The 14,109-nt window shown below is 39.8% G+C and overlaps 1 protein-coding gene across 1 annotated transcript in view; it reads right to left on the bottom strand.

Moving 5' to 3' along the window:
* LRP2 (LDL receptor related protein 2) overlaps window positions 1-14,109 on the bottom strand; it is a gene marked incomplete at its 5' end in the record, with an annotated part of 209,763 nt that overhangs the window by 39,626 nt on the left and 156,028 nt on the right. The window contains 9 exons of the mRNA XM_080669070.1: window positions 1,920-2,057; window positions 2,882-2,998; window positions 3,970-4,086; window positions 5,156-5,275; window positions 6,889-7,017; window positions 8,002-8,247; window positions 9,495-9,691; window positions 10,666-10,843; window positions 12,180-12,403. Coding sequence (XP_080525196.1) covers window positions 1,920-2,057; window positions 2,882-2,998; window positions 3,970-4,086; window positions 5,156-5,275; window positions 6,889-7,017; window positions 8,002-8,247; window positions 9,495-9,691; window positions 10,666-10,843; window positions 12,180-12,403 — 1,466 coding nt within the window. The remainder of the gene's footprint in view (window positions 1-1,919; window positions 2,058-2,881; window positions 2,999-3,969; window positions 4,087-5,155; window positions 5,276-6,888; window positions 7,018-8,001; window positions 8,248-9,494; window positions 9,692-10,665; window positions 10,844-12,179; window positions 12,404-14,109) is intronic.

Genomic DNA, 14,109 nt, shown 5'->3' with positions numbered 1-14,109 from the left:
TCTTACTTATTTGGTACAGGAGCATGGTCCTCTATGCATGTACCAGGAAGTCAGTGAACTCAACACACATGTGTGTTCTCCTTTCACATGGAGGACTTGGGCTGTTTGATTCCCTTCTTCCTTTGTACCACACACAAGGAGCAAGAGGAGAGACTTATAATGATGTTGGTTTTGTGGGGGAGAGGGAGGTCAGATCCAAGAGCTGGTTCTTAGAAGTACAGTTAATAGAATTATTTGCTATGAAAGGCAAGTGCAACACAATAAAATAGTGTTGGTCACTTTTTAATGTGGCTGTGTCTCCACCTCTCCAAAATTTAATTTTACTAGCTACGGGCACTTTATCTTATATAGAGAAGCAGCTTCCTAAGTACTTATTCTTTGAAAGCTACATGTGCTTAAGGTATTTTTCAAGATTCATTAAGTTAAAACAAAACAAAACATGATTAGTTACTAACAAGAAAATAGATAGTGCCTACCCGGTGTGACTCAGTGGTTGAGCTTCGACCAATGAACCAGGAGGTCACGATTCGACTTCCCAGTCAGGGCACATGCCTGGGTTGCAAGGTCAGTATGGGGCATGCAGGAGGCAGCTGATCAATGATTCTCTCATCATTGATGTTTCTATGTCTCTCTCCCTCTCCCTTCCTCTCTGAAATAAATAAAAATATGTTTTTTTAAAAAGAAAAAAAAAGGTGGCAAGAAAAATGTAGGGATGCCACTGTGAAAATATAATGTATGCTAATTACAGTTCTCTGAAGGAAAGGAAATATTCTGATACATCATTTTCCAGAGTCAAATTCCTGGGCTAAAGAAACCAATGGTAAAGATGATATGAACTCCAGAAGCAAAGTGCAGTGGAGTCAGGCTAGGAGCTAATCAAGAGTTTCAGCAGGAGTGTTTCTAGAGGTGCCTTCTCCTGTGTTAAGGGCTTTTACTTACACAAAATTCTTAATCCTAAGCTTGCTTCAGAATCCTTTGTAGGGTTTATTAAATGCGGAGATTGGTAGGCCCTACTGTCAGAGACTGGGTGAGGCAGGTCTGGGGTGGGCCCATGACTTTGCATTTCTAACATGTTCCCAAGAGATATAATGGACTCTCCTAGTACAGGGAGGTAACTTTGAGAACTATTGCCTTAGAGTCTCTCCAGTGACTCCAAACATGTAGTAAAATGATAAAACACACACACACACACACACACACACACACACACACACACACACACACAAAACCTGTTTTCATTCACTTTGTTAAAATCAGTAGTTCTCTACAAGGGGATTACAGTAAAAGCTAAGGAGCTTTTAAAATAGACATCTGCCCAAGCCCCATCCTTGGAGTTTCTGGATCATTAGGTCCAAGCCTGGGGTGGGGCCCGAGCATGTGATTTTAAAACACTTCTTCCCAAGTGATTCTGATGTGAACCCAATTCACTGGTTTAAAACATAAATATGCAACATACAACAGAAGGGAATTAGATGGCCTTGAACTATTATGAAGAAAAGTGACTTTAAAGATGAGCTAGTCTTAAAATTGCCTATTGTGTTCTATGAAGCTCTAGGGGTTTGGAAGAGATGCTTTGAGGGGCACCAAAAGTAGCATGGAGCAGGAGAGGTACAACACCCCTACCAGACTCCAGCCACAACAGATCTGCCTCCAGTTATGCACAATGGGTTTCTAACTAAGACTTCTTTATAAGAAATTATGTTTTAAGGCCATAAAATGTTTAAAACCATGGATGTTTGGCCAACTTTCTCATGTTCCAAGTAGAGAACTAAACAGGAAGGCCAAGTGAAATCACAGTGAAACAGATCATGTGTCCCGTACTCAAAATTATACAACTGCCTCCATGAGCACATGCTCCACATCAGAAACAGGTTTCCAGACAACACTGCTCCTGTGCACTCCATTTCCCTCCCTCTTACAGCACAGATGAAGTTCTTCATCGGAACCATCGCCACAGTCGTTGTCACCATCACATATCCAAGATGACTGAATACAGACGTGATTTTTACATTCGAACATAACAGCTGGGCAGTATGTACCATTGGGAAAGCGAGTAGCTGTTGGTGGGAAGACACATATTCAAATTATTAGGAGTTACTAGCTTTGGAAAGCTGACCTGCTATTGCTCCTTTAGCTCTTTCCATTATCATCTGCTCTTCCTTCCTCATCCAGATATACTGGGGCCTTGAACTGCCTGAAATTCTGATGAAATATTTCTGAAGGACAGTTGTCCAAGCCAAATTTCCAATGACATGAGTCATTCTGTGGCTCGCACTGGACTTTTTCTTTAGAGACAAGGGCAGAACCTCAGCTCTACCCCTGATGCATTTATGTAGTTAGTCTCTTTGAAAGCAGGTTTTACGACAACCTCATCATCAATGATACTTATCATGAATATTCATCAACAGTTATTGTTTATTCAGTGATTTATTAAGAGTAAAATGTGAATGATCAATCATATTGGCATTACATTTTTAAATAACTTTTCTATCATACAATTCAGAAAAACTTTAACACCATAAATTCAGTAATCCAAGTTCTCTATACCCGTTTAGTCATTGTTCGAATATTCTTTTTTTACCTGCAATTTTTTACCCAATTAGTGATTTGTATAATAACTGATAATTATAAATACTTTTGGTAGCACAGATACTTAATATATTCTCTATTTAAAATATTATTAATGCCTTGAATGACTACTGTGAATATATATGGATATGGGGACTCAAATCCCAGGTGAACTGATAATTACCAGTGAGTGCTGAGTAGAAAATACCTATGGCCTTTTAATCTACGAAGTACTGGCTGATGAAGAGGTGGGGTCTAACTGTCATATCTGTACAATTCATATAAGCAGTGCCACAGGTGTAGAGGAACTTACGACAAACAGCTTCATCAGAGGCATCCAAACAGTCACTGATTCCATCACACTGCAGATCGTCAGGCACACAATGTCCACTCTTACACTGAAAGTATCCTGGATGGCAGGTCCGCATCTCTGAAGAGAAAAGACTGTCATTCCCAGAAGGCCTTGGCATTCTCAGACAGGTATTAGCTCCAGGGGGAGTAGTAAGAACTCAATAGCATTCCAATCCACACCCTGTCACTGGCTCCCAGCAAACCCACAACTTTAGAATAAACAATGAATAAACTCTCAAAGCTCACACTTCCCCCCATTCAAAGGGGGGGAGGGGGAGGGGAGATGGAAGTACCTATCTCTCTTCTATCCCTTAAATTTTTCCTCATCAATCTAAATTCCCCAACTTTTAATGTTTGCTGACTTTTCTCAGGCCCAACCCTTACTCGGTAAAGAGCTATGAAAATTACATGGGGTTTCTGATTCCTATTCAAATGCTCTGCCTTCCATACCAGAGAGCTACAGTACTATTCCCTTTAGGGCCACTTGCTGGGGAATAGTAGGAACCAATGTTTTTATTTGTTTATTAGGCTGATGCAGATTAAAGTCTGCTCCTAGGAAATGTTTAAGTTAAAATAAGATTTTTTAAAAAATCTCTTGCTGCCCTAGCCAGTTTGGCTCAGTGGATAGAGCATTAGCCTGTGGGCTGAAGGGTCTGATCAAGGGCACATGCCCGGGTTGCAGGCTTGATCTCCAGTGGGGGGTGTGCAAGAGGCAGCCAATCAATGATTCTCTCTCATCATTGATGTTTCTATCTCTCTCTTCCTCTCCCTTCCTCTCCGAAATCAATAAAAATATATTTGTAAAAAATAATAAAATAAAAAATCTCCCCCCCCATTATTATTTAACTACTATAAGTTAAAAATAAAGCATAGAAAAACAGAGCAGAAGGTTCTATGTAATGCTAAGGTTTACATATTACCTAAGTTACACAAAAATCATTTTACTCTAAAAACCTTAAAAATAGTCATTTGAAGTCCCTACTTCTGTCAAATGTGCTGACTTTAGTACAACACTCTACAGAAAGCCACCCAGAGAGCTGTGACAGTTACCACAGTCCCGCTCATCCGAGTTGTCTCCACAGTCATTGTTAAAGTCACATATCCATCGAGAGGGAATGCATCTCTGATCGTCACACCGAAACTCACTCTCTGAGCACTCCCGAGGGACTGAAAAGGAAAACCACATGGCCATCAGTGGGTACCAGGAATCACACTCAGCACAGGCTGGTGAGAAGGCTTAAGAGCCCTAGGTGCCCAAAGCTCTCTGGGGTCTCAAGTCACAGAGGTCTGCTTGGACAGAATATCCATTCTCCAAAAATAGATCTCCCACCCAATTTTAAATCTGTAAGAGGTGATTTAATCTAAAGATAAACTTTTATTTCATGAAATTCTAGATAACTTCCTATAAGATTCAACATAAACTTTCTTACAAACAAGAAGATGCCAATTGGATGCCCTTTTGTATAAGAAGTTTATGGCCAATTGATATTTGTGGTGTAATCAGTATACTGATATTCTCAATTGCCTATGGCAAATAATGATCACTTCTTACTTCCATAGGGTGACTAAAGTTAGAATGTATTTCATATCAGTCAATCTGAAATCGACATATATCATGAGTCGATGGTGTATGTTCAGGGAAGGGTCTCACTAAAACTGTCTTCAAAACACATCTAACTATTCTATCTAGTTTGGTGTGACCCAGATGTTTGGTTTCATTTCCTTATCCTTCCTATCTAATTTCTTACTGTCAGAACCTTCACTGGGAGAGAGGAACCAAAACCTGACCTCTTATTTAATCATTAGGCCTAACATAGTCACTATTCCAGATAAGATGACCATCTAAAACACAAGTTCCATTTCCTCTGCTATTAAGGCCATTTGGGACCAAGATCTTTGAAATATGGTATTTCTCTTGGTCTTTATTTTTTAATTTCTATTCTATTTATCATATTATATTTGCCCTTTATTATAAGTCACCTGAAGTTCTTTTTAGAAAAAAAGTTGGGTGTAAATAAATTCAACAAACAAAAGATATACTCAGATAAACATCCTCATCCCAAAGTTTGATTATAAGCATCTCAGGAGATACTTATATCCTTAGTTAAAGACAAAGTAGAAATGTACCAGTTAGCAGAAGGTAAGGACCAATGGCATAGACAGTTGAATTATGGATAAAAAAGCAGACATCACAGCTCTGTTGTCACATAAAGATGATAGAACCCTGAATACTCACCACAGTTTTCTTCATCTGAGTGATCTCCACAGTCATCATGCCCATCACATTTCCAGCGAAGAGGGATGCATAGGTGATTATTACAACGGAAAAACCCCACAGGTTTGCACGTCATCTCCTCTGCAAAGCACAGTCATTGCAAAGACTTCAGAAGCCAATGGTCAAGAAATGCCAAAGGAGTGATGGCTTTCTTAGGAGAGTTCAAGAATTTGCTACCATATTCTCAAAGCTCCCAGAGGGAGGACTGCCAGCAACACTCACTGTCAGTAATCCTCTTTTGGCTAACCTGAACCTATCCTACCACTTGAAACTATACCCGTTCTCCTTTGTAGAAACAGTTCAGTTTCTGCAAAATGAATTGGTATCTGGCTTGTAATTTGCAACAAAGGCCTACAATGGAAGAGTAAGTGGTGCCACCAGCAAACAGAACATTTCTATCACATTGTCTTCACTTGATTAGATTCAATTTTATTAAAATAACCCATTCCCTTCTTAACTGTTCTTCAAACTAATCTAACACACACTCATAGTCACTTTGGTTTTAAGTTAGAGAATATGCCTAATCTTCACAAATTCCATTAATTCATTTGGCTTTTGTCCATAAGTTATTTCTTGTTGCCAGAGTGACTACAGCTGACCAATAGATGACACTGAAATTCAGAATATAAAAATCTTAAAATAAGAAACACTGACTTTGAAATACCCTTTTACATGTAGATGCTAAATCTTTTCTCTAGCCTCATCAATTTCAACCAATCTAAAAGAGTAGACAACAATTTAAACTTATCAAGTGTAAATAAGGGTTCAATTTAGAAAAAGTTTTAAAAGTTCCTAATCTATATATAAAAAACCCCAATATGCAAATAAACTGAACGGCAGAACAACTGAACAACTGGTCACTATGATGTGCTCTGACCACCAGGGGATGCACGCGGAACATGGCGGGCATCAGCAACAGGCAGTAGAATGTGGAACATGATGGGCATCAGCTGCGCCGGGATGGTGGAGCAGGTGAATGGGGATGCCAGACAAAGGCAGGGCGCCAGTCGCTGTCCTGGGGAAAGCCTCTGGTGGTTACTGAAAATTCTTTGCTCCCACACACCACGGTCCCGCAGGTGCTTGCACCTGCTGCCAGCACCAGCCCTGATCACCCCTCAGGGCTTCTCCACCTCCCCCTGCTCCTGAAGGGCAATCAGGGCAGCCACTGCTGCTTGCACCTGCTGATGGTGCTGGCCCTGCTTGCACCTGCTGCTGGTGCCAGACCCAATCGCTCCATGTCTGTGGGTACGAGTGGGGCCAGTGTGTGGGAGTGGTGGTGGCGGGAGTGGGGCTTCCTATAGACAGGGGACCAGGGGCCATGGCAGGAGGGGCCAGGCAGGGGCGCAGAGGATGGGCCAAGACCCACCCCTGTGACCACCGCAGCCTCTCAGCCCACAGTTCCTTTCAAGGTGCATGAATTCGTGCACTGGGCCCTTAGTATCTTAATAACGCCTTTCCTAATTATAGCATCCTTTGGGATAAGATTTCATTTAAGATGCTATAAATTAAACTCTGCCAATAACCCTGTAAAATGCTACAAAAATGTAACATGTTATTAGAAGAATCAATAGATAGCCTTTTTCCACGTGTAAACAAAGGAAAGATTAAGTGGGAAATACGCTCTCATCTCCTGATAATAGCACTGGACACTTACATTTTCTTGTCCCTCCCCACTTCCCTGCAGCCCCTCCTACCACAGCCTTGCTCATCGCTGTTGTCCCTGCAGTCATCAACACCATTGCACACAGCCAACTTTGGGATACAGCGGTAGTTTGTTTTACAGCTGAATTCCGTATGGTTGTCACACCGATAGGCAGGGCTCACTGAAAAGAGGAAGAAGCAATGTCAAAACTGAAGTCTCAGTACTGCTGGGAAATGGCACCAAACGATACCTTCCACTGTCACATTTAGGAAGTGGGGCTAATTAATGAGTATCATCATCACCAACTAAATTGACTCTGGTAACGTGTCTGTTTTAGGTGTGATCTGTTCACCAAGGAAGGAAGTTTTCTCTTATTATTATTCATTTGTGTTTCCTTTGTGGCAAGAAAAAGGACTAGGTTTGAAATTTAAAAACTGGGGTTGAGCCCTGGCGGGTTTGGATCAATGGATAGAGCATCAGCCTGCGGACTGAAGGGTCCCAGGTTCGATTCCGGTCAAGGGCACATGCCTGGGTTGTGGGCTCAGTCCCCAGTGGGGGGCGTGCAGGAGGCAGCCAATCAATGATTCTCTCTCATCATTGATGTTTCTATCTCTCTCTCCCTCTCTGAAATTAAAAACAACAACAACAACAACAACCTGGTTTTAAAACAAACAAACAAACAAAAAACTGGGGTTGAGCCCTAGCTGGTTTGGCTCAGTGGATAGAGCCAAATAAAACTGGGGTTGAAGTGTCAGCTCTGCCACGAAATAAAAAAAATGACCATCCATTAAATGTGAACCTGTTTCCTCATCTGTAAAATGGGAATTGGTAACAACCACGTTCCTGACTTGATATATTTCTCAGAGGCTCAAATGAGAAAGTACCAGATATACAAAAGTTAAGTTCTCATTATCATATTCTGAACAGATAGACATTCAATGTATCAAGAGGAGAAATCACCACGTTCAGAAACAGGAGTCTGGCTCAACCTGCAGGCCACATAGTTGGCTATTCTTTGTCTTGCAGTGCCAGAGAGAGCAGAGAAAGCCAAGAAGGGTGTCCCACAGGGGTGAAACAGGAAGCTCAATATCTTCTCTCAATCTACACAGAGGTTCTCCTTGTTTTGTGCCCCTGGTCAAGCCATGCCCCTCCCACAGGCACTTACTGCATTCATGCACGGGCTCATCTGAGTAGTCTCCACAGTCATTGTCTACATCACACTTCCAGGTCTGAGGGATGCAGCGGCCATTAGCACACTTGAAATAACCAGAATGACAGGTCCTGCTGGCACAATGGGAACTGTCTTCATCTGAGTCATCCCCGCAGTCATTCACCGAGTCACACTGCCAGGCTTCTGGGATGCAACGTTTGTTGGCACACTGCCATTCATTGGACTCACATTTGTGGTGCTCTACAGGCAAGAGCATTTGGTTATCAGCTTGGAGGGTGTCAGGAATAGATGCTACAACTTTACACTGATAGATCCTGGAGAACTCTATTTATTTTTAGAGGAATTATGTACTAATGCACTTATTACCAACAGTACTACTACATGGGCAATACTGTCTCCTAAATTATTAAATATTTTTTTCTTGCATGCAGAATTAGGGGATAAGGACTGAATCACTGATGGCCTACTAACTTCATCTTCTCAAGTCCCTGTTGTCCTAATGGATAATGTTTTTCGAAGTTTTTGTTTTAAAAACATACAAAAACTTTGTGTTTGTTGCTATTGTTATGTTGTTATTAGATTGGAGGGGTTTTTTGTAATTTTATTTTTTTTTCCTTTTTAAAAATGGAAACATAAATAAACATTACAACTGAGATTCCTGATTAATAGGGGGTGGAAAACCCTCGTTTCCCCCTCACCGTTAGCTGTTGAAGAAGATTCTATGTATAGCATATGGTAAAGAATCACCAATACAGTCAACTTACTATCTACCTCAACTATTTGCCTTGTATAGCCCTTAAGAATTCTAAAAAAAACCTCTATAAAAATAGATATAGGGTGGAGTTTTCTCCTGGGACATTGGACTGGTTTTTAAAAGGTTTATGACATTGCCTGGCCAGGCATGGCTCAGTGGTTGAGCATTGACCTATGAACCAGGAGGTCCCGGGTTCAATTCTGGTCAAGGGCACAATGCCCAGGTTGCAGGCTCAATCCCCAGAGTGGGGCATGCAGGAGGCAGCCAATCAATGATTCTCTCTCATCATTGATGTTTCTATCTCTCTCTCCCTCTCCCTTCCTCTTTGTAATTAATAAAAATATATTTAAAGCCCTAACCGGTTTGGCTCAGTGGAAAGAGCGTCGGCTTGCAGACTGAAAGGTCCCAGGTTCGATTCCAGTCAAGGGCATGTACCTTGGTTGCGGGCACATCCCCAGTAGGAGGTGTGCAGGAGGCAGCTGATCGATGTTTCTCTCTCATCGATGTTTCTAACTCTCTATCCCTCTCCCTTCCTCTCTGTAAAAAATCAATAAAATATTTAAAATATATTTATTTATATATATATGTGTGTGTGTGTGTATGTATATATATATATATATATATATATATATATATATATATATAGAATAAAAGGTTATGACATTCAGAAAATCCATTTGTATACAATCAACTATAGAAATGAGCAAAGAAGGCATAAAGCAATTCAACACACCGCAAAGAACGAGGTCTTCATCAGACCCATCAGGGCAGTTTTGGTGAGTGTCACATAGGAAGTATGGGCTGGTGCAATTGCCATCCCTGCACTGGAACTGTGATAGCTGGCAGTAGCGCGGTGGGCAAGTGGGGGGTTCATCGGAACCATCCAAGCAGTCTTTCTGTCCGTCACATTTCCACCAGATAGGAATACACCTGCACGGAGAAAATATACCACTTCTCTTAGCAAAGCCCTGGGAGCGGGTGGGTAGAGGAGTGAGCAATGGTTATCTGGAGAGAAGAGGCAAAACTGAATTCCAAGTAATGACACGCATGAGTTCTCTCATGGCCTGAGAAGAGAATCAGTTAAATCTTGGTTACTGTGGTATATTTTCAGAGAAAACATAACTAGATGAGATAGAACAGGTTTGTTAAGATTCAGATACATGCTGAAAAAATCCTTTGAGTATGATGATTAAATTCTGTCACAACAAACAGTGGAGTATGTATTTGGAACTGTGGTTCTGGTATCAGGGATGGTCTGGAATTGTCTGCCTGGTAATATAAAAGACATTGGATACTGGTTGCTAACATTTGTTGAGAGCCTAAGTCATGATAGGTATATTCTTAATCTAAGATATCTTATTTAATCATCAAAATAATCTTAGATGCTATGATTTACATTAACACCTGTCCTCACCCCACTCTCTGACTCAGTCCCAAGTGATCAATGGCCTGTGGCCATTGTTAGGAAAATAATCTGTGGCCATGTTTCACAGCAAACACATGATCAAAAATGAGTTTGCATTTATAACCCTGGATCCTCTGGTAGAGTTAGCTAAGAAGCTAGGCCAGTATTTATGAAAAAGACGAGAGAACTTCTATCACTTTTAGAGTATTTTTCAGTATACACATATCTACTATACGTTGGCCCTGACACTTAGGACAATTTATTAGAAATAAAAAATAAAAAATAAACACAATAACTTAGTTTGTTTCCTTTCTACAGATATAAAAACTTGCACTGGTTAATAAGTTCCTTCCATTCATGGAAGAAATTATCTGAAATTAGAGACTGTGGTGAGTCTTGGTGTGTTCTAAATGAACCACATTAATTAGCCAAAATCTTGATTCATTTGATAAGTCCCATCCCCTGGAGCCTTAAAGTTCAATGTGTATCCAAGCCTTACTTTTCATTGTTAGCACAGAGGAACTGGGTGCTAGAGCACATGGGCAAGCAGTGCGTGCTGTCAACCATCTGGATGGTCTTAAAGTCATCTGGACACTCGCAGGTGAATCCATTCCCTCCTGCTTGGATGAGGCAGAGATGAGAACAGCCACCATTGTTGGTACCACAGGGATTATTCACTAGTGAAAGAAGGAAGAAAATAAATATGTTCATTCACTGAGAAAGGCTATCAAACACAAATGAGCTGATTACCCACTTCATCAAACTCATCACCTCTTAGTAAGAAAAATCATTATCCTAGTTTCATGCTTTTTCCACAAGTTTGTAAATAAGACAGATGAGAGAGCTGCATAAGCAACCCTGTGCATTGAAAAAACTGATTTGTGTGCTACCAGAAGTGAGACTGGTATTTTGCAGTAGTCTTTGGAGAGTAGATAGGGAACTTAGCTTATATTCATATATCCAGAACCTAAGTTAAAGTTTTAATTTCCAGCAGATGCTATATTCTTTCATTCTTAAGGATATAGGCAACAGAAGTATGGCCAAGGATGAGGTGGATCGGTAAACTAAGCAGCATCTTTACTAATTTTCTGGGTTGCCACTTGGAAATAAAGACTAGTTTGAAAAAAATAATATGAAGAATATTAACTTCTAGAAAGAAATACTGAGTATCTTTATTTTGCCAATTCTTATTTCCAAGTTTATCAAATGTTTTAGCAAAACACAACAACCATGCAGGCTCATAAAATCCATTGTACCCCCAAAATATACTCCAGACTTTTGCTAGACTATCTGTAAATCATATAATGACTTTAATTGCATGAAGGGGAAAATAAGTTCACAAATAAATAAAAACAATAACTCATGATACACTGAAATGTGTTTTTCTCGACATTTTGACCTTCTAGAAGACAAGCAAAACATACATAAAATACAGAATACACAAATGGCATATGCAAATAGACATTTAATATGATGTTTTATAATTTTCTTTTAAACACTTCTTTTAGATCAATCATTTCAATAGATCAATCTTAATATTAAGGAATTATTGTTATAACTACATCTATATAATTATAACACATCTCTTAGGTATTAGAATTTATTGTGTTTATATAGGAAATGTCCTTATTTTTTTGAAGTGTTTCCTTAAGTATTTAAGACTGAAATGTGACAATATTTTTAATTCACTTTAAAATACTTCAGTATCTAACCAAAATTGATAAAGTAAATATGGCAATATAACAACTGTTAATTCTCACTATACACAAAAACCCAGATTGATTTTTAGGGATAGAACCACTGTTAAGAAAAAGAGTTATAAGCAGCCTTTTCAGGAGGAGAATAAACTCCAAAGATATTCCATACCCTCAGCTTTCAACATATGTTCTGTAGAAAACATTAACAAGTAACACCATTCCCTTTATAAATCATGAGGTTTATGATGAAATAAACAAGAATGTCATGCACAAGAACCTAAAACAACTGTGTCAAACTTTTGGATCATCTACTCACCGATTGGCTGCCTATATGGATGATATACATGGATGTCATATGGTCTATGTGTTGTGTTCACCAGCATCATCCTATCTGATCCATCATACTTGTTTCCCTTTTCAACTGTCCTTGTATTCCAATCTGTCCAATAAATAGTGTCTTCAAAAATGGTAATAGCAAAAGGGTGAGATAGGGTTCCATCATACACAGTGTGTCGATTTTGGCCCTCCAAATCAGAGTACCTGGGGTAGGAAAAGAAACTCACTCAAAAGGGTCATTCCGTGTGGCTCAGTAGTTGAGCATGGAGTTATGAACCAGAAGGTCACAGGTTTTATTTCTGGTGGGGGCACATGCCTGGGTTGTAGGTTCAATCCCCAAGTAGGGGGCATGCAAGAGGCAGTCAATCAATGATTCTCTCTCATCACTGATGTTTTGATCTCTCCCTCTCCGTTTTTCTCTGAAATCAATAAAAGTATAATTTGGAACAAAAGTCACTCAGTGAAGATAATTCCTCTCTTCTAATGCCTTCAATAGAGAAATTGGTCCTATCCGGTTTGGCTCAGTGGATAGAGCATTGGCCTGCGGACTGAAAGGTCCCAGGTTAGATTCCAGTCAAGGGCATGTACCTTGGTTGTGGTCACATCCCCAGTACGGGGTGTGCTGGAGGCAGCTGATCGATGTTTCTCTCTCATTGATGTTTCTAACTCTCTATTCCTCGTCCTTCCTCTCTATAAAAAATCAATAAAAACATATTTTTTTAAAAAAAAAGAATGGAGAAATTGACAAATTAACCAATAAATTCTATCTTCTAGAGGTAACTGAAGTTCAGATCCTCCCTAAAACTCCTTTTCTTTAATTAAAACAAAAAATAAGTAAATAAAGGATATTTTGACTGAACTAAAGATGTAAAAGTTGAAAAGGCGATGCCTTTTAAATAGGAATAGCCAGAGAAGTTTAAATCATCACAAACTCCTAACCACAGCTGTTTTCCTGCACATACAGCTAGTTCAGCTATTGTATGATCTTCAGTAAGCATCCTTTTGATATCCTGGGACGAAAACCGGTTTTGTTTCATAAGTCATTGAAGGAAATCAAAGGATAACAATACTGAACTGGAATTTTGCCTTCTCGTGAACATTTTGGGGGAGAAGCCGTTCTAAAAGACAGCTGGGTTCTCAGTACAACCTGAGCAGCATATACTAGCTGAATTAAATTATAGGCCTGCAAGGTTAACTATGCATATACTGGCAGCACATATTATTATTATTCATTCCCTGGGCACTTTTAATGAATACTATTTCAGATAATAAACCTCCAGAGGAGGTCCTCTGATTTCAAGATGTCACAGAGCAACCACAGCCAAATATCTAGGTCCTCTTAGTTCCATCTCATTCATTTCTCTGAGTCTGTCAGGATAATTTTTTAACATATTTTTATTGACTTCAAAAAGGAAAGGAGGGAGAGAGCGATAGAAACATCAATGATGAGAGAGAATAATCAATTGGCTACCTCCTGCACGCCTCCTACTGGGGATCAAGCCTGCAACCTGGGCATGTGCCCTTGACTAGAATCAAACTGGGGATCCTTCAGTCTGCAGGCTCTGTCCACTGAGCCAAACCAGCTAGGGCAAGTTTGTCAGAACATTGATATTAAGTATTTTTAAATTTTGGAGCTAACTCTAAAAACTCAAACAGGGGGTGAAATGAGCTAGCAACTAAGAAACTTGATCATGTTAGCCATGTGATGTCAGAAATATGATTGATGGTAACTTATAAAAAAACTTGAAGACTTCCTTGGCCTCTATTGATAAGACTTCAGATAAATGACCACAACTTAGTCACTATCTGTGGGCAAAGGATCGAATAGACACTTCTCCAAAAGGGATGTGATAGCACATCCCAACATGTACAAGAATGGATTGTATGTTCCATAAAAATGTGTTTACTTA

Source organism: Plecotus auritus, assembly GCF_963455305.1.
Source record: "Plecotus auritus genome assembly, chromosome: 5".
Taxonomy (NCBI): Eukaryota; Metazoa; Chordata; class Mammalia; order Chiroptera; family Vespertilionidae; genus Plecotus; species Plecotus auritus.
This window is presented reverse-complemented; position numbering and strand designations above follow the sequence as displayed.